Genomic DNA, 20816 nt, shown 5'->3' on the forward strand with positions numbered 1-20816 from the left:
TAGCTGAAATTTAGCCAAATTCAGTGTGAAGCCGAATTGTATTGGTGATGTTTGTGTGCACTCATTGGTGAGTGGATTTAAAGCATCAACTCTGTTAACTTGGGAATGCAGTTTACAATTGCGTTGTACAATCACAACATGCCCTTGCAAGGCATTCAAGCAGTGTTCGCAGACTCTGAGCAGTTTCTTTTGCTTAATGCCAGCTGCCTTTATGTCGGTTACAGTCACTTAGTAGTTTCTCACGTTGTGTCTATCTGCCCAGAGGTTACTTGTGAAAGCATGCATCTCAAACCCTTGAAAGAGTGCGTTTGTAGAGCGTGTGCAGTGGGAGAGCGTGAGTCGAGGAAGGGACGGGTTGGAGTACAAGCGAGTGTATAATCTACCGGCGCGTGTGCAGGCGCCTAAGCCATACTCCATCGAGAGTCAACTGTAATTTAAAAGCTTCGGCTGTCTGCGGTGTGCAGATAGAGAAATAAATGAACTGCTGCAATAGGTTTCGATAAAAACAAAAATAATAAAATAATTATTTTATAATGCTTTATTTTTATTATTTCCCTTCTACGTCACTTTACCGAAAGAACCAAGAAGATGAATCCCTGCAGTCACGAAAGCTTTAAAGTAATTATTTTATTATGTTTTATTTTTATTATTTTATTATTTCCATGCAGTCACAAAAGCTTTAAATCGAAATCTATTGCAGCAGTTCATTTATTTCTCTATCTGCACACCGCAGACAGCCGAAGCTTTTAAATTACAGTTGACTCTCGATGGAGTATGGCTTAGGCGCCTTATTAAAACATAATAAAATCATTATTGTATTATGTTTTATTTTTATTATTTTATTATTTCCCTTCTACGTGCTTTGCCGAAAGAACCAAGAAGATGCTGCAATAGAGATTTTTTTCTTCTGAAATATGCCAACTTTTCTTGGCTTGCGCGCGTGTGCAGCTCGCATGGACGCCGTTTCTCGCGGCGTTCAGCGTTGGCCTGCAGGATTGCGACGACACCGAGGTGGCCTCGCTCTGCCTGGACGGCATCCGCGGGGCCATCCGCATCGCGTGCATCTTCCACATGCAGGTGAGCGCTAGGCTACGGGATGGGGTTTCTAGCTTTAGGGGACAGATGGGTGCTAGACTAGGGCAGGTGAGCGCTAGACTAGGGGACGGGGTTTCTAGCTGAAGGGGACAGATGGGTGCTAGACTAGGGCAGGTGAGCGCTCGACTACGGGGACGGGGTTTCTAGCTGAAGGGGAAATGTGGGTGCTCGCCTCGGGGTCAAGGTGGGTGCTAGCCTCAGGCTACAGCCCACCTGTCCCCAGGGAGAGGTGTGCACTAGCCTGTCTAATAAGATAGGAGTGGTCGGGTAATCAAGTCCATTTTTTTGTTCACTTTAGTCTTTGGTTATTAAACGTGTCTGGAGGCAACTAGGTGCTTTTGCTCTACAAAGCTGATGATTTAGCACTCACTCATGTCCAGTTACTTGCTCACTGGCGGTCAGTCGCCTCATTATCTCTCTTCTATCGCTACTACCATGGTTATTTTCTCCATTTAACTTCACTTATTGATTCCTCCACCCATATTCAGAACTTGGTCTACCAACTGCACTTGAGTTGTCTCCATTTTGTGTTCAACCAACCATGCTACAGGTCAAAACACTTATTGCTTGTGCCAAGCAAACCGTGGTTTGAACCGAAAGATAGTTAAACGAACGCCGTCGTCGTTGCAGCTGGAGCGCGACGCCTACGTGCAGGCCCTCGCTCGCTTCACGCTGCTCACCGCCAACTCGGGCATCACCGAGATGAAGCAGAAGAACATCGACACCATCAAGACGCTCATCATGGTGGCGCACACCGACGGGAACTACCTGGGCAACTCCTGGCACGAGGTGAGCTGTGCGGCGCCGTTGCGTCCCCACGCCCTACGAATATCATCGCGCGGCCCCTGAGTCCGTCGGTGAATCGTCTTGTCTCAGTACGATTTCAAGTTGAAGCTTTTGTTTGGTTTTAATCGGTCGAGAACTCGAAATAACAGGGTAGTCATCGCTTGCAAGCTTGACCTGTCACTAATTTGACATAAGCAAAGAAATCAAGTACGGTGATGAAACGTATAATCAGAGCAAAATCAACTTTGTCTTTTGGGAAATCAAAACTATTGCACGAACATAAATCAATATTAAATTATAAATTTCTTGTAGCATGATTCGGCTTGGGCAGATGATTTTTGGATGGAGATTGATGTAACGGTAGCACCCCTTCAACTCTCGCTTACCGGCGTGGTGACATCTGTGGTCAAACAACCCCCGCGACTAGGACAACATGGAGCAGCCTTCATTCGGCAGTGGGTTGTTGATGGATCACAAGTTTAGATAGAGACCCATTTATTATATTGGTCTGGTTATTGCCAGTCTGGCTCATTGTTTAATAATACGCTTGCATAGCTGATCATAAGCAAAGCCCTGTGTATTTCTGAACAAGATATGTGTTTTGCAGCAACATTAGTTCTTGTGCTATTAAATCTGAAACTCGAAAATGTTGGATGTAAGAACTTGTTAAATTGTAACTGGGTGAAGATTAACAATATGAAAAGTAAATCATTAACAAAATCCACTTCACGTGATGACTTTGACCTTGAGCGTTTTGAGGCGGCATGACCAGTACGTTTTGTCATACATCCCAAGCGATATCCTCCTGTAAATTAATCTTGAGAATCCACTGAGTTTTTCCTGGGTAAAATAAGCAATGATTGTTTTTAATACTGAACTTTTTATCCCAGGCGTCACCGGCTCGATCTCCGAGCACGATAGTTGAAACTATGGGAAAGTTTCTGAAAGCAACCTGCCTCTGTCCACCCAACACCACCACAACGAGTCGATCAGCAAGTCGTGTGGTGGTGTAAAGTGTGGGTACTCCCACATCTTACCATTTTAGGATAGCCGCTGGAGCTATGCACTTTAAAATCAAGATTGAAAACTCATTTCTTTGGTACTTACATTTGTGTTTAGGTTATGTTTATATTTGTGTTTAGTTCAACATACGAACACACAAGCCGCCTGGCCTGGGTGTAAAAGTAGGCTAATTAGCATCTGAACTTCACTTTCGTAGAGGCCCTTCCAGCAATAGGAACCTGAGCAAGCAATTGCTGGGATTCACCTTTTTTTTTATTATGATTCAGGATCCTGAAGTTTCCCAGAGTTCATGGCCGATTGTCCCCGTACCCCCCCCACCCCCACCCAGATTCTCAAGTGCATCAGCCAACTGGAGTTGGCACAGCTGATTGGCACAGGTGTGAAGTCGCGCTACATCACGGGGACGTCCCGGCGGCGCGAGGGGACGGCGTCTGGCGCAGGCATCACCACGGACGACTTCACCGGACTCGGTGAGAAACTGCGCCGCTGCCACTCGTCCCACCACTCCTCCCACCACTCCTCCCATCACTCCTCCTGCCACATCATCCCCAAGCCACTAGAGCCACCTTGAGCCCACCGCGCAAATGTTAATGACTTGTCTGCTTGCTTGTTCTTACGAGTGAGATTTCCAGTTGGCTTGTATGTTAACATATACACATCGGTTAATTCACAATTCAAATCTTTGCCATGGGGTAATGCATGCAAAGTCAAAAATGTGTTGAATCTACCGCTATTTTAATGGAATAAAATGTACAAGCATATAAGTTGCAATGAATCGATTCTTTATTATTTCAATGTTTCCTAGTTTTTATAAACATTTAAATTCCCAATGATTGATGCGGACACAATCGCCATATCCATATGATCCTTCCACGCAGCCTTTCCTCTCTCCAGCACATTTGCCATAGAAACCTCAATGAATTGGGATAGCAGTCGCGGTTGAGAGATAAGCAATATGCTGAGAGCGAATCGTGTGTGCTGCGATGGCAGGTCCGCTGGGAGGTGGGAACGTAGACCGAAAGCAGATTGCCAGTATCCAGGAGTCCATCGGAGAGACCAGCTCGCAGAGTGTGGTCGTCGCTGTCGACAGGTGCGCTTGCAACTCAACGAGGACGAATTCCTCTGCTGTGCGCTCGCAAAGCGCTTATTCCGGAGCATCATCGGTGTACGCTTTTCGGACTTATGAGCTGCTTTCGCCGATTGCCGTTCACTTTTTTTTTTGTCTTGCAGAATATTCACTGGATCCACAAGATTGGATGGCAATGCTATCGGTGAGATTGCACTGTTGTATTTTACAAGCCAAAGGAATGCCGAGTGAAATATGTCCCTATTTATTTTCTAAAATCCAGTTCGCTTTGTTGAATTACAATGTTGAATTATACCGACTTGATTTTTGTTATTGACTGATGTTCAGGATTTAATGTGACCGAACCCATTATGATTGATTGCCTCACCCACAACGAAGGTGAAGTCGTTTTGTACGTGTCTAGCCCTTTTGTCAATTCATTGCTGGGTGAGGGTCTCCACACGCAGTACAGCTCAAAGGGAGCTTAATGGACCGAACTTCAACGTGCTGATCAAAGTGGTGTGAAGGCGGGGAGATAAACGAAGCAAAGTACCGTACAAAATGTAACGTTGCTTCACTGGCTTCTCCTTACAACGTAGCCCCGCACCGGCCTACAACACCTGTTGTTATACACAGTGGGCACCCATCCTTGTGCCGTCAAGGCTCAACCCAGCTAAGCTTCCGAGATCTGACGAGCTCTCGGGATTTTAAATCATTGCGATTCGACCACCAGTAATAAAGTCGAATTTATCAGAGGATTTGTTTTTCAGGAGGTTCCTTGATTCAGATATCTTTTGGCGATGAAACAAGCGATAATTTGTATTTTATTTATTAAAAAATAGCCAACGGCTTTCAAAACGGTTTTGCGTCTGCTCCCCACAGTGGACTTTGTGCGCTGCCTGTGCGCCGTGTCGATGGACGAGCTGGCGTCGCCGTCCCACCCGCGCATGTTTAGCCTGCAGAAGATCGTGGAGATCTCCTACTACAACATGGGCCGCATCCGTCTGCAGTGGTCGCGCATCTGGGAGGTGGTGGGGGACCACTTCAACAAGGTGCGCGCGCCCCCCTAAGCCTCCTCCCCGAACCCTGGCCACTGCCGTTCGTCGCTTACTCCGCTACTTGCCGCCCGGTTGAATTATCGCGTTCCCCCGGTACAATCTTTTTATATGTCTTCTTGGTTCTTTCGGTAAATGTCACCTGCAGTCACGAAAGCTTTAAATCGAAATCTTTTATATGAATATATATATAAATCCATCAAGAAAAATACGTTTTATTTTGCCAAGTAAGACCCCACTGAGCTCTATGTAGCTGTCTTATTCCATTTATTTTCCCAAGAGAGCTTCATTGAGTATCAAGACCATTTTTATCATGAAGATCCTGCAACATTTGCTCAGTAACAGCGACGTAGCCACGAGTAATTGTAGTTGAATATATAATATGCAGGTAATGTTTCGGTGTCGGGATGTTTGGCCACAATATGTTGCGTGTTATGTTTCATTTAGGAGATGGCGTCAACTGCCATGCGATGTTCTGATGCTGTTCAACATGACATTGAACCCAGGGGAGGGTTGACGATTAAGTGCTTCTTAGCGGTCACACGTGCCAACCTCCGGCGTGGCACATGCGTCACGTGCCTTTGCGCTCCAGGTCGGCTGCAACCCCAACGAGGACGTGGCGTTCTTCGCACTCGACTCGCTGCGGCAGCTCTCCATGAAGTTCCTGGAGAAGGCGAGCTTGCCAACTTCCGCTTCCAGAAGGACTTCCTGCGGCCCTTCGAGCACATCATGAAGAGGAACCGGTCAGGAAGCACCCTTGTCGTTGAACTTTTGAATGACTTGCATTGCTTAGATTTTTTTATTTCTGCAAGGGTTTGTATGCATGGGAGGTGGATACAGCGACGGTGTATTACCGCACACTGGGCTTGCAATCCAGAGGTCGCCGACTTTATCTCCCTGTGCGGCATTTTAACAAACAACGGTGCAAGTCTCTGTCCGCCGCGCGGTGTAAATGGCTACATTACACTTAGTCGATCTGCATATCGCGTGTGGGTGGGGTGAGACTGTGTCTGGGTAAGCTAAAACACCCTCTCGTGGAGACCCTTCGAATAGCAGTGACTTGAACAAGCAATTGCAGGGCTGCGCCTTTATATATTTTTTCTTATTTCCTTTTTCTTTCACACTAATGTCACTAACACCCGGTTGTTTTGGCTGTGGCGCGCAGGTCCCCGACGGTGCGGGACATGGTGGTGCGCTGCATAACCCAGATGGTGAACTCGCAAGCGGCCAACATCCGCTCGGGCTGGAAGAACATCTTCTCCGTGTTCCACCTGGCAGCGTCTGACCAGGACGAGAGCATCGTGGAGCTCGCCTTCCAGACCACCAGCCACATCGTCAGTGCGTAGCGCAAAACTCACTGACACCAGAGTGGTAGCGCGAGTCCTTTGGAGTGCCAATGAACCTGCCATGGTGGCCAGATGTTAACTACTTTGCCTGGTATGCAGGAGATCGTGGGTTCGATCCGACCCTGATGCCTGTGTATTTGGAGTTTGCGTGTCTCTCTCCCTGTGGTCGTGTGGGATTTTTCTCCAGGTCCTCCAGTTTTTTTCTCCACATTTAGAAGCATGCTTTTAGAGTATTTGTCTGCTTTACATTTCCATGTGATAAGCCACTTCGTTGAGCTATTATTTGTGGCCAGGTTGCTTCTGATTAAAGAGCTATATAGCTAAGTGGGCCTTACCTGTCTTATAATGCTCGTGAGCTTGTCATGGACATTAGCATTTTAATTTGAGCTCACGAATCCAGGGGCCTCCGAGCCTGCTTCAGGGCCGAAGCTTTCACTTGGATCGCTCACTCACGCCCAGCGCCGCCACCATCCGAGCCTTGAACCACCGAGCTATGCAGCTGCTTGACTCCACTTGAGCGTTTTTGTGAAACCGCTTTCCCCCCTCACCCCCCCCCCATCCGGGAGCTCATTTTACAAAATAGTTCTTAAGGCGCGTGAACAATTACAAATGAACGCGTCATTATATTACATCTATGGTAATGCACGCTTGTGCTTTGTAGCAGGGTCTGTGTGTGCAATTGTTCACCATTCGTTGGAAAATGTCACGAACCTGAAAATATGCAATAGCTTTCTACGACTAAGATACTGTACTTTGCCATCATCATGATCATCATCACTCGTCGTCATGTACAGGCATTGCTTAGGTTGGTGGATGGAAAAACGTCTCCATGCCTTTTACTCTTCCCATCTTCTGTCTTCATCAACGCATCCCTGCACTCGTTTTCACAAGGCCTCTTGAACGTCTGCCCTCCTGTGCCAACCACTATAATTGTTACTTCGTTAAATACTTAGCAAATAATTTCTTTCCAACGACGTGGTAACAGTGGCTATAGCAGCTGCAGACACCTTCACTTCAAGTTATTTTCCATTTGGCTAATTGGTGCGCAGATAATCTCTTAAGAGTCCATTATTATACATATTGATGTTGGTGACTTTAGACGTTCTGCAGGTCAACCTCAAGTAAATTTCTCTCGTTAACCGTACGTCACCGCCGTCCTCTTGATTTTTGTGTCTCTTCCCGCCTCCTGTGTCCTGCCCCAGCCACGGTGTTCGAGAGGCACTTCCCGACCACCATCGATTCGTTCCAGGATGCCGTCAAGTGCCTCTCGGAATTTGCCTGCAACGCAGCCTTCCCCGATACGAGCATGGAGGCCATCCGCCTCATCCGGCACTGTGCCAAATACGTGTCTGAGCGGCCACAGGTGAGAGCAAAGACAAAGATCCCCCCTATAGCCTGAACAGACTGTTGGGGAAAGTGCTGTTAGCGACTAGCACCTATGAAGGCTGGCAGGGCACACGAAGCGGGTGGTGGGTGGCCAGCACCACGCCCGGCCGCCTATGTCTCCCCAGTGGTGATGATTACACACCGCACCAGGTACTCATTTGAGGCTGAGTCTACCTCTGAGACGCCCAGGCTCGGTTCAGGTAATCGTTACCAGCATTGGCCGTGAGCAGAAATCGATCTCGGGTCGCCGGTTTTGTAGCATAGCTGCGCTAACCGCTACCCTCTCACACAACGCACAATTACGCATTTGCCGACCCACGTGCCGGCAATGGTGTGTCACTGCCTGTTCGAGCTGCTGCTTCAAAAGCTCAGTCAAAACTACGCTGCTTGTCAATAGCCACAAGTGACGCTCTCTCTGTTTCTCATTGCACTCGACTAATGATTCATGTTTAATGTTTTTGTTGTTTGTTCAGCGCTCTCTTAATGGTTTGCCTTGTTACGGCTCTGTATGAATTATTTTTATTGTGATTATGACATTGCACAAACACCCACACACACACTTCGCCTGCATCTTTGTGTTAAAGCAAGTGAGAGAGGTTGCTTGTTTGTGGTGCGACGCACACGCCGTCTGTTGTGTAAAGTAAATGCATCTGAGCATCTGGGCCCATGTCATCACGGTGGATGTGCGAGACAAGCTTGGAATTATTGCAAGGAAAATGTTTGAAGATATTTTTTGGAGGTGGTGCATTCGCAGTGGGTCTTCCCAATTAAATTACATTGACACTTGAGGATGGCGGTTTTTAAAAGAGTTCAAATATAGTTGCAGAGATGGGGTGGTGGTAAAGATATTACATTCACACGGATTGAAACATTTAATTTGACTTATATTCAGACTTCCTCTGAGCACATGCGATAAAAAAAGAAATAACCCTCAGGCCTTTTGGCGTTCACCTGCAGAACGCTGCACGCGTTCATAATTCTTGTGTAGTCTGAGCAGGTCGTGGCAGGGATCAATCGATCGCTGTCAAAGTGGCTCAATGGCAATGGGCAATACAAACACCCAATCTCTACAGCCGCACCGTGTAAGCATGGCTTTGTTGAAGTCCTCGAATGCCGCATTATAAGTAATTCTCTTAACCGGTGGGTCACAGCTGCATGTTGACCGTCTCTTCTCACGGTTGACGTTCTACGGTGACTTAATAGACAGCTGTGGTTTAACGTAACCCCGCTTGCCAATGTTTGGCATCCCAAATTTTATCTGGGTCCTTCCTCTTTTATCTCTTTCACGGCACACTTTCTTGCAACGTTGTTGGCCAAGCCTGCTTACAATGGCCAGGCCACTGCAGTTTCCCGAAGAGTACCGTGGAGTGATAAATATTTTAAGGATTTTTATTTAGCACGTATATCTAGTGGCACTGGCTTATATGCCTCAGCATCTCAAAGCACCGTACATCACATTCCATGTCATTCTTTCCATTTCCCCAACCGGCAAGTCTAGGCTTGGGGGACCCTCGGTGGAAAACCACCGTACATTGCGCAAGGTGCTGCATGCGACCACCTGTGCAACTACTGGACATTTGTGGAAAAGAGCTTTATTGTAGCACATCGGATTCCTCCAGTGTAAATAAATATTCTGATTATGATTCTCAGTGTCTCCTGGATATATGGAGCAAACAATTGCTTTCACCAAATTAATCTGTTGGGAAGAAAGTTGAGAGAGGGTCATTGGAAGTCATTGGGGTATTTCTAAATGGATCAACCTGCTCACATTCTTAACCCTGTCCCCGATCCGATGACGTACGTTGCGTGTACGTCATCAAAGTGGAAAATTCAAATAAAATAGCTATCTTTACCGAGGCTCCCTCACAGACATGTGGGAGGGTGCGTGGCACAGTTTGACGACAGCTGTCATGGAGTGTGGTTGTGTCGCTACAGTTTTTTGCGGTGCCAACAAACAGCGGCACTACTACGCCTAAATAAAACTAACGCTGAACCGTTTGCGTGTTCCGAGATCCACAGGTGAACGGGGGACCCCCACCCTGGGTTAATGGGTTAATTGCACGCGGCTCTTGATCTTTCTTGTCAGACATTCCGCGAGCACACGAGCGACGACATCAACGTGGTGCCAGAGGACCGCGTGTGGGTGCGAGGGTGGTTCCCCATCCTCTTTGAGCTCTCCTGCATCATCAACCGCTGCAAGCTGGACGTCCGCACCAGGTTAGCTCTGCACGATTGTCACGTGGGAGTCGGCAGGTGTACGTATGTGTGTTGAACTTTCTTTTGCAGCGTACGTAGCCAACCGTGCTAATCGGAGGAACTACATCAAGGATCACAAGTCGAGACGGCTGTAGCTTGAAGGGGCCATCTTCCATGATTTGATGATGACGAAGATATGTTGACTATGATCCTTGACCAGATCGCCCGCGATGCGCCCGTTCTTATCGGATTGCTAAAGGAGGGTTTCGGTGTTGAGCCTGTGCATAGTGACCACCATCCATGGCAGGTTCTCCGATTCGCATGGTTGGCTATGTACGAACTGTGCGAAAGTTCAACATTCATACGGAACAATGGGCTTGCATAATGTGCATGCTTTTAATGTACGTTGATTACCATATAAATGAATAATCTCCCCCCCTACTTCGCGCAAGAAGAGGTCAAAAGTGATTTCATCACATCTACCTCTCTATTTAACGAACGAAACAGGAGGATTTTTCCACATATCTGGCTGTCGCCTGATGAAGCTAGCTGTAATTACTGGCAAAAAGTCGTACTCTGATTGTAAATGTTGTGGCTTTGCTCTCCAACACACCGGTTAGTGCTGCACTAGTAACGAATTGGCGTGTTCTGTTTACGTGACAAACCTTACTAATTGGCTGTGTCGGGTGGTGGCGGGTTTAACGACACATTTATATATTTACGCGATCTAACCCAAAAAACCTGTTGTGAAAATGTGATCGATGTTATAAATATTTGCGGGGCTGCATTATGGACAGCAGATGGCAGTGCAGCAAAATCCATGAACGTTCAGCCCGCGGGCCGTATTAGGCCCGCAAAATCGCAAAATCATTTGGTCTGGCCCTGCCAAGGCAACCGCACGACTCTAAATGCAATATATCTAGAAGCTTTTTTCATAGCAACATAAATTTAATTTTGTATGGCTGGCGAATGATGTTATAAATATCCAAATGGCCCTTGCAGAAAAAAGGTTCCCCACCCCTGTGCTGTCTAGCTACGCTCCCACTTCTCTGCTGCCTACCATCCTAAACCCGTGCTGACAAAGCCCGCTTTAGTATTTTTAAATAACCTCCCACGACCCGTTCCACGTGGGGAGACGGGCATCCAGCTTTGGATTGACACGGGTTGTGTCTATCGGCTATGAGTTGCACGGTTAATGGAGGGCAAGGAGTGAATGTTGGAGTAATTATTGGCTTGAAATGTACTGCGCAATATTTAATTGGATTATTTGATGAAAATATGGAACCGCTTGCCTCCTGCAGTAAATCAGGGGCTCAGAATTATTTTGTGTGGCCTGTCACAAAATATATAGTGGAGAACCTTGCTTTAAGGTTTGTGCCCTGTAATTTTGGCTTTGCGTTGAGGGGAAAATAGTGTTCATAATAAACGTTTATGGGTTTAGATCGCGTTATTTATAAATGTGGCGTAACCCTCCACCACCTGACACGGCCAATCAGCAAAAAAGCGTCACGTTGACAAAAGACAAATAGTTCACTACTTTAGCCCACCGATGTGTTAAGAGTGAAACGACAACATTTACCATTTTTGAGTACGACGTTTCGCTGGTAATTGCATCAGGCATCATCGGGCAATTCGCCAGAATGGTGAGGCTCTGCTCTTGCTCCCGGTCTTAAATAGAGCAGCAGCAGCAGGTGACATCATCATTAACTCATCAGGTGCAACGATGTGAGGCGGAGGGGGGGGGTTATTGTAATTATATACTAGATTGGTAATCAGGCAATTGTTACGATGTGAGTTGTAGATTAGTAATCAGTTGTAATGTGCGTTATTGTTATAAATAACGCGATCTAACCAAAAACGTTTATTATGAATAATATTGGTCGCGAAAGCCTACGTGTTAAACGGGGAAAATAGTGTTCGCGTAAACCATTCCATGATGGGTGTGAGGCTCGCGTATGAACGGTGACTGTTTGAATCGTCGACTACAATGTGTGTGGCTCTCCACGCTTTTTACGCAGGGGCCTGACGGTGATGTTTGAGATCATGAAGACATATGGGCACACGTTTGAGAAGCACTGGTGGCAGGACCTCTTCCGAATCGTGTTCCGCATCTTTGACAACATGAAGCTGCCCGAGCAGCAGACAGAGGTGAAAAGCGTAAGGGGAAACATCTTTTTCACCAACTTTTTGAGGTGATGGGTCAGGTGAACAATCAATCGGGCAGGTGGCGTATCCAGAGGTTATTAAACCATAGCTTTTTGCAGGCTTAAGAGATTGACAAATAGTGGCATGCTTCATGTTTCTTTGTTTTACATTTTTCTTAGGTTTTTTCGGTAAAGTCACGTAGGTAAAAAATTAAAATTAATAAAAAGTTAAATAAAAATAAAATATATTCTATTATTTAATGTTATTTATTTTTATTTTACTTTTATTAATTTTAATATTTTACCTACGTGACTTTACCGAAAAAACCTAAGAATATGAATCTTGCAGTCACGAAAGCTTCAAATCTAGAATTTGTTTACATTGTTTAAAGATCATTGCATTTTGGGGGGGGGGGGGGGGGGCGGTTAGGCGGCTATGCTCAAAGCGCCCGGAATGATCTCGATCTCGTCAGATCTCGGAATTCAAGCAGCAGGGCTGAGCCTGGATAATACTTGGATGGGCAACCAGGTGGTTATCGGCTGCTGCAGAGGGGCAGTCCAGCACATTTATTATTGTGCTGTACTCGTATGCTCCCACGCCTATGCTGCTCAACTTCACTGACCCGCACTAACCGGTACCCTGAAGTGTGGTCAAATAAACTCCAGTGACCCGCGAGCTATGGGGGGAGGCCCCCTCATCCCACAGTGGAGTGTTGACAAAAAGGACTTAAGTATACATAGCATATGGTTCCAAAGCTCACTAAACCACAAATAATGTTTGCGTATCTATTTTATATGCATGTTTAGAGAGACCAATTCAAACACACATTTGAAAGGAGACATTACTTCGGTCTGACATTTGCATAGTTTCAACATGAGAGCAGCGCATACCAACCTCTCCAAAAGACAATATTTGTAAACTTAAAGCTTTCTTGACTACAGGAATTAATATTCTTTGGGTCTTTCGGTAAAGTCACGTAGATAGGTTAAAAGAAAATAACAAAAAACCTACGACGTTTCGATCACAACACAAAGCGATCGTCGTCATGATCGTCAATATTTGTAATTTGCATTTTTGCAAGCGTTGGCCACAGTCACTTAATTATCACAGTGCTGTGCTTCTCCACACAGCAGTTGATTGGACAGAACATGGGTGAAATGTTACAGCGGGAAAGATATTGCGGAGGGGAGGGAGGTTCGCATCACTGCCACTGGATACGCCACCAAGTGAAATCCACAGCCTCCTGGACTTCCACGTCACTCGCGTTTAAACGGCAGCCTGGGAGACAGCACTTCTCTTACATTATGCTGTTTTCGTTAAAAATAAATGTCGTAAAATAACGGTGTGATTTATCAAACCATTTACGACGCGTGCTGCTTTGACGTGCCAGACAGGCGTCTGTGAATTAATTATTGATTTTGGACAGAATGTTGGGATGGGACTATTGATTTTTTTGGACGATTTTTCAAAATCCATGTGGTGGCTGAATTTTTTTTGTATTGTGTTGAGCGGATTACACTTCAAAGTATGTTTTATTTAAATTTCCAGCCTATATGGTTACATTTCAAACTGCAGCATATTCTCTTAATCCACAAATAAGATTGGAGTAAAGTTGTTCATTAATGCCCATGTTTAAGTTCGCCAGCCTTCTACAGTTCTACAACGTGGCTGGTGAACGCAACGGTGTTTATTTGCTCTGCACGCTCGATAACAGCTAACCTCCAGCGACGCCATTCTTATCTGCCCAGTGTCGCTGCTGATGGGTTTTTTTACGCTTCGTTTGTCCCTCTTCCGGCGTCGTCGCTACCGACGTCTTTATTTCCCCTCCCCGCCCCACCGAGCAGAAAACGGAATGGATGACGACGACCTGCAACCACGCGCTCTACGCCATCTGCGACGTGTTCACGCAGTACTATGAGGTGCTCGACGACATCCTGCTCGATGACATCTTCTCGCAGCTCTACTGGTGTGTGCAGCAAGGTCTGTAAAATGCACGCGGCGACGACGACAGCAGCGGCGGCGGCAGCAGCCGTCGTTTGCCACCCACAGCGGCGGTGCTGCGGTGCTCATCCGGGGCTAGGTGCTTTACTTGGTAAAGAGGGAGAATGATTTGGATTTAAAGCTTTCGTGACTGCAGGGATTCATATTCTCGGTTCTTTCGGTAAAGTCGCGTAGAAGGGAAATAATAAAATAAAAAATATAACATCAAATAAAACAATTACATTTTCACGATGTTTCGATTGCAACACAAGCAATCATCATCAGGTGTGAAAACCACAGCAATTTTTCTTGCTGTGGTTTTCTTGCTGTGGTTTTCACACCTGATGATGATTTCTTGTGTTGCAATCGAAACGTTGTGAGAATTTAATTGGTTTATTTTTATTATTTCTCTTCTACGCGACTACCGAAAGAACCAAGAATATAGGTAGAATGATGGCAGACCGTAATTTGGCCACGTGGTTGCGAATGAGCTGATGCAAGAATGTCCGTCCCCCAGAGCAAAACAACACTAAGAGACGATAAAACATTATACCCAGAACTACTACAGCACTGCTGACTCTGTGTTCTCGCACCTCCGATTAGCACGGTTGCCTATGTATGGTGTGAAAGAAGTTCAGAGTATCATCAATACTCTGCTAGCATGTATGTATGATGATGAAAATGAAGTGACGAATTATCGCTACAGCAAATCCGAGGACAGACCCAGGCATTATGGGTTAACTGACCATGATAACTGGAAGATACACCCCCTGCACTCCCCACTATACCAGCTCGCTGCGTTTTAGCCACCTAGTGCTCTATTCATTGTTGTGAGCGTCGCTCCTTCACCCTGGGGCTGGGTGGGGGTGGGAGGGGTGGGGCTGGGTGGGGAGGGGTTTGTCACCCCGTGGTGCCCTTATAAAACTCAACGTTTAACCTACTCACGCCGGCTTGTGCCCGCCCTCACAGCGGCCATATTTGCAGAATACACCACGCCGCCTTTGACCCTGGCCATTGACCGAGAAACCCAACGTTCCTACCAGCTCCCTCCGCAGGAATGTGTTACCGGAGGAATTTGATGAGCTATAAAGCTATTTCATACGTCCAATATTTCACAGATATAACCTTAGCAGACCACACCTTCACATTTTCCAATTGTAATGCACAGGAATGTGATGCCGACATTCCCCTCTCATACTTAGTGAAGACAAGATGTTTGCAGTGATTGATAAATTGCATTTGCCAGCCGTTTCAAAGCAATAGGCGTCTTGTGGCCACAGGCCGTAAGGACAAAGAACATGCCGCTCGGCAAAAACGTTGTTTCGTGCTTACAGATGAAAGTGCCGTTGTAACGTGATGCATTGCTCCCCATATCCGCATCGCACGGGGGATCATCGCTGAAGTCCAGGGCACTTTCACGTGGACGCGTTAGGATGCCGGGAGCACCCCCCCCTCGGGCACAATTACCGTTTACCATTGAGGTTGAACATTGTTTTTAAGGATGCACTTCTCCCCGCGGCTTTATAGCTCGCAATAGCAGCATGGCCCCAATTGCCGAACGCGCAGTTAATCGCGCGTTGACGATCCCAGAGCGTCAACCTGAGCCACTGAGTGCCACGGCATGAAATATGTTACAATTTTGTTGTTGTTTTGACCGGCGATGGCGTCTTTCGGCCTGTTTAAGTACTGTAAAGATAGTGGGGTTTTTATGGATTTGAGCTTCCAGCCTTATTAACTAATGCTTTACAATGCATCCAGCGGCATGCTGTTTTGAGCACATACCACTTGCTGTTAAATCTCCATTCAGTAGCTCAAAGATCAGAGGTGCACGCTGCTGGATATTTTGTAATGTTTTGAGGAACAAGGTTTTCTTTCGCTCGACCAGCATTTGATTTAAGCTTCTGAATAATAAGTTAATACCTCAGTGGGCTTTGCCTGGTAGGATGGGGATAGTTTAGTTTATTTGTATGTGTTTGGGTTATTTTATTATCTTGTACTTTGCACTACTATTGTGTTTTTGTACTGTTTGTTGTTGTGACGCTCTTACCTGCCCACTTCTAGACATCTGTGAAAAAGAGCTTCATAGCTCATCAGATTCCTCCAGTATAAATAAATATTCTGATTCTGTAATTTCTCAATGTACATTGACGCTGAAGACTTGACGTTTCACTTGTGTGCGTATTGTCGACGTGTGCCCCGTGGATCAATCTTTGCTTTCTTACAGACAATGAGCAGCTGGCTCGCTCGGGCACCAACTGTCTGGAGAACGTGGTGATTCTCAACGGAGAGAAGTTTTCGCCGAGCACGTGGGACAAGACGTGCTCCTGCATGCTCGACATCTTCAAGACCACCATCCCAACGCGTGAGACACGCGCACAACCAGCCAAGCTTATTTGGTCACGTGCTCGCGACGCATTGCCATCGTCGTAATTGTAATCACGATTATCGTTATTAACAGCGGCAGCAATGGCAGCAGCGGCAGCGTTCTCATCAACGACGACAATTGAAGATGCCACCAAGGCACTTGTGCCAGGCTAGGTGCACTTGGAGGCCACATTCGGTGTTCATAAGGCTCGCTGGCAGGAGCTCGCGGAATTAGCCTCGGCGTTATGGGTTAACTACTGAGATAACGACCACCTGTGCACTTGTGCACTCTACGGTGCCAATCCATCATCACAACCATTGTCACGAGCATTATTATTGTTAACCAAAGTCAGAGCAAAGGCAACCTGTGATAGAACAATTGTCGTTTTATAAACAGTACAAATACATAAACCTCACTGATAACTACCAGTATTGTGCTTGTGGCAGCTTATTAAGCTTAATTATGCATCATCAGCAGCAGCCATTGTCCATCCACTGCTGGATTAAGTCCTCACACCATTGCCGTCCCTCGCAGTCCTACAGCGGCGCAATCCATGTCACCGCTTTTCACGGGTGGATCGCATCGTCGCTCCATCTCCACAGCAGTTGTCCTGTTTGGCGTGTTTTCCCCTTTGCCCGTCGTTCCGTCACCAGTTGTGCATTTCGTTTCAAACGAGAATCCTTTGGTGTTGTTGATGCCGCCAGGTTGCTGACGTGGAGACCCGTGGGTGTGGAGGGCGAGTCCTCTCCGTCTCACGGCGATGGCAGCGAAAAGCCCTTGGTAAGCAACTTCCCCGGGGAAGGGCGAGAGCCGTTGCATGAGTCACGTTCGTCTGGCCTGGCAGCATTGCCGCTTGCGGGCACGACCCGATAAAGTTGACCGACCTGACCCATCCCTCGTCTTCCGTCTCCCACTCCCTGCCCTTCCCGTTCTGCCGTCGATGGCCAGGATGCCGTGTCGCAGCGCTCCTTCGACGTGTCGGTTCGCACGGACGAACACGCTGACCGGCCATCGGGCGACACCTGGAATATTTGCGATGTTTACACATCACAGCAGGTACTCATTTGAGGCGAGTCGACCTAGGAGGGACCCAGGACCGGTTCAAGTAATCGTCACTGGAATTTGCCGTGAGCGGGAATCAAACCCGGGTCACCAGGTTCATAGCGCACAGGCACATGAGCGCAGACACACACACACGGAAACACATACAAGCACGCACATGCACATACAATGGCGTGACGCAAGCACAACCATAAAGTACGCACCGGGGTTTCCATTAAGACATAGGAGACATCATTATAGCTGATTTAATCAAAATTTCCATTTTTTTATTGGTATCGAGTGATTTCCCCTTTCCCTAAACCAATTTGTTTCCATTTAACAGCCTCCACTGGCATGTGTGTTTGCGATGTATGCATTTGTGACATCATTTACCTAATATAGCTGTACATTAGTAAATCCAATTCATATATGTAGTGTTCTCCTCTCATTGAACACTCTTTACCGTGGCCTTAACACATTCATTAACATATACATAAATGATGTGTAAGATTCCATCCTATTTATGACAAGAATAAGCTGTTCTTTTAAGACATACATATATATATTTAACCCTCCTATCAATTTTCCAAACGATTTTTCAACAAATAACTTAATCGGACCAAACAAAGTGAACCAAAAATCTGACCGGTCCTAGTTTTAATTTCATACGATAAAGCAATGGTTCTTAACCTGGGGTGCACACAGTCCTAGGGTGCGAGAAGCCCCTTCAGGGGGTGCAAGACTGCAGTAGAGGTTCAGAACCACTGCGGTAAAGTATTATTTTAAAAACGACTGAGAAATTCTTCTCAATTGCACTTCCACAAGCAGACAACACAGTCCACGAACCAAGGCCCAATTTGGCGGTACCACGTGAGCGGCATAATATTGGTGGTTCTAATTTCTTCATGCGACCAAACAACAGTGAACCGTGATACCCATTTGAAATGAGTGGGTTGTCAAATAATTCACCCTTATTGGACATTTTAAATGCATAGATACAACTAAGGTTTTTTATCGCTATTTAATTATTATTATTGAACAAGAGCCCGGTACAGAGAGCGAGCGGCAAGGGGGGGGCGGCACAGATATTCCGCTGACAAAAGCCCCGAGGGTCAGGTGCTCACAGGGTAGGAGAATGGGAAAAAAGTGGCTCTCTGCCCTACTCACGTCAGGACAACGATCGGAAGCATGACATTCTTAGGGAAGGTTTCTAACTCAAGTGGTACCAATCTCTGCTCTGGCTCATGGACTAACAGTTGGCCTTGAGCAGCTTTGCCAACGCAGGCCAATGTTGGCGTTGCCGGGCATTAAACTAAGAAGGTGAAAAAAAAAACATTGGTTGCGTGCGAGGCCCTACCAGCCTTCCAGAGTGCGGTACGCTGCTCATGGCTGGCGTTGAAGGCCTTGCAAATCGGTGGGACTCGAGAGGCAGTCGAGCAGCTTGAACAGCTGGTTGGAGCTCAGGTAGCGGTACATGCCCTGGTCCTCCGTGTCGATGTGCACGTCCGCGTCAGAGTCGCGCTGCGATCGCACAATTGGCAAAGCGACATCAGTCACGGGCAAAGTTCGGGTTTCCCGTTGCTTTCGTTTAACTCGGGTGAGAAGTCAAAGAGAGACGAGGAAGGAGTCTCAATTGTTGCAAGAGTGACCCGAGTCACCAAAAATAGAATAAAGTAGTCGTGAAGTCGTGCAATTTGAACAAAAAAATATCACGTTAGGAATGGAAAATATTGCTAAATATAAAGCTCTCCATGTTCACAGAACAAGCTTCAATTCTCATATTCAGGGAACACGCGTTAAAATGCGCGCGTATGAATCGCTGACTTGCAATTAATGCAAAATACATACGCTAGTTAACCGCGGACGAACCCTTCAGCCGAACAGAATCAAACGAGCAGTAACCCCCAAGGCAGACGGCACAAAACTAAAACAAGAACCGATTCTTGAACCGCATCGTGACCCCGAATCACACCTGGGCTGCGGCAAGATTCTCGGCGTCCTCCTTCTTGCTGGTGGCGGGGAAGAACACGATGTTGTCGATCGTCTGGATGAGCTCCAGCTGGACCACGCACTTGATGAGCAGCGCGGCGAACAGCTTCTGCTCGGACATCCCTGCGTGCGGCACAGACGTGGCAGGCGTCAAGGGGGGGAGGGGGCGGCACAAACTCTCGCCAGCACAATATCTGTGTCTGTATGTTGAACTTCTCTCACTGTCGTGCGGTCTCGACTTTGGCTGCCACTCCGTGGATAGTTCTGACCAACTGCCCCCCCCGCGAGCCCTTCTTGCAGCGTGTCTTGCTCAGGCCCACTTCATTTTTTTCAATGACCGATGCGATGGACTCCAATTGTGCGCGTGACAAAGTGGGCCAATCACCCTGTACTCCACGTATGTATGTATAACACGTAGGCCTTCGCGACAATATCCATAATGCAACGTTTTTTGGGGTTAGATCGTGTAAATATATAAATGTGTCGTTAAACCCGCCGCCACGCCACCACCCGACACAGCCAGTTAGTAAGGTTTGTCACGTAAACAGAACATGTTAATTCATTACTGGTACAGCACACCAGTGTGTTGGAGAGCAAAGCTTCGATTTGTAAAAAAATAAAAACCTGTATTATGGATACATTTTCACTTAAAACTTTCGTGACTGCAGGAGTTGATATTCATTGGTTCTTTCAATAATAAAAATAATAATAAAGTTAATAAAAATAATACAAATAAAACAAAAACCACGACATTTCGAACACAACACAAGCTGTCCTGATGACGACCATTAAACTTCAAACTAAACTTGTTTTATTTGACCAGCTAAGGCCCACTGAGCTATATAGCTCTTCTTTAGAAGACACAAATGATAGCTCAACAAAGTGGCGGCTTATCACGCGGACAATTCGAGCAGCCAAATAGTCTAAAAACCCCAGGACCCCCGCAGCATGGGGCATGCTGCCCTCATCCAGCACTGGATTGACAAATGGCTATAATCTATGAGAGCAGCTTTTGACTTAAACGTTCGTGATTGCAGGAATTCATATTCTTTAAAGAATGAGAGCAGCTGAAAAGAATAGTGAACGGTGCTGGCGCCATACAGAGGCCCGCTAGTGTCCTCCTTACTCAGGTCCTTCCCACAGCCGTTTGTCGCTCGCTGTCGACACCAGGCTGAACTGGCTCTGCATTGTGAATGGTGCTGACGTCATGGATTGTGAACGGTGGCATGGATTAGTGAACGGTGCTGGCGCCATACAGAGGCCCGCTAATGTCCTCCTTACTCAGGCCCTTGCCGCGGCCCTGCTCGTCGCTCGCTGTCGACACCAGGCTGAACTGGCTCTGC

General features: G+C 46.7%; 1 protein-coding gene across 1 annotated transcript in view; it reads left to right on the forward strand.

Annotated features, from left to right (window-relative positions):
- LOC121852253 (brefeldin A-inhibited guanine nucleotide-exchange protein 1-like) overlaps positions 1-18800 on the forward strand; it is a 36849-nt gene extending 18049 nt beyond the window's left edge. Inside the window, 17 exon segments of the mRNA XM_042346340.1 lie at positions 949-1077; positions 1726-1884; positions 3233-3374; positions 3895-3994; positions 4135-4175; positions 4853-5022; positions 5618-5696; positions 5699-5768; positions 6191-6363; positions 7574-7734; positions 9844-9974; positions 11972-12101; positions 13943-14078; positions 16303-16438; positions 17148-17223; positions 17392-17499; positions 18741-18800. Coding sequence (XP_042202274.1) covers positions 949-1077; positions 1726-1884; positions 3233-3374; positions 3895-3994; positions 4135-4175; positions 4853-5022; positions 5618-5696; positions 5699-5768; positions 6191-6363; positions 7574-7734; positions 9844-9974; positions 11972-12101; positions 13943-14078; positions 16303-16438; positions 17148-17223; positions 17392-17499; positions 18741-18800 — 2001 coding nt within the window.
- The last annotated feature ends 2016 nt before the right edge of the window (positions 18801-20816 follow it).

The sequence above is a fragment of the Callorhinchus milii genome, unplaced genomic scaffold (assembly GCF_018977255.1).
Source record: "Callorhinchus milii isolate IMCB2004 unplaced genomic scaffold, IMCB_Cmil_1.0 Scaffold642, whole genome shotgun sequence".
Lineage (NCBI taxonomy): Eukaryota > Metazoa > Chordata > Chondrichthyes > Chimaeriformes > Callorhinchidae > Callorhinchus > Callorhinchus milii.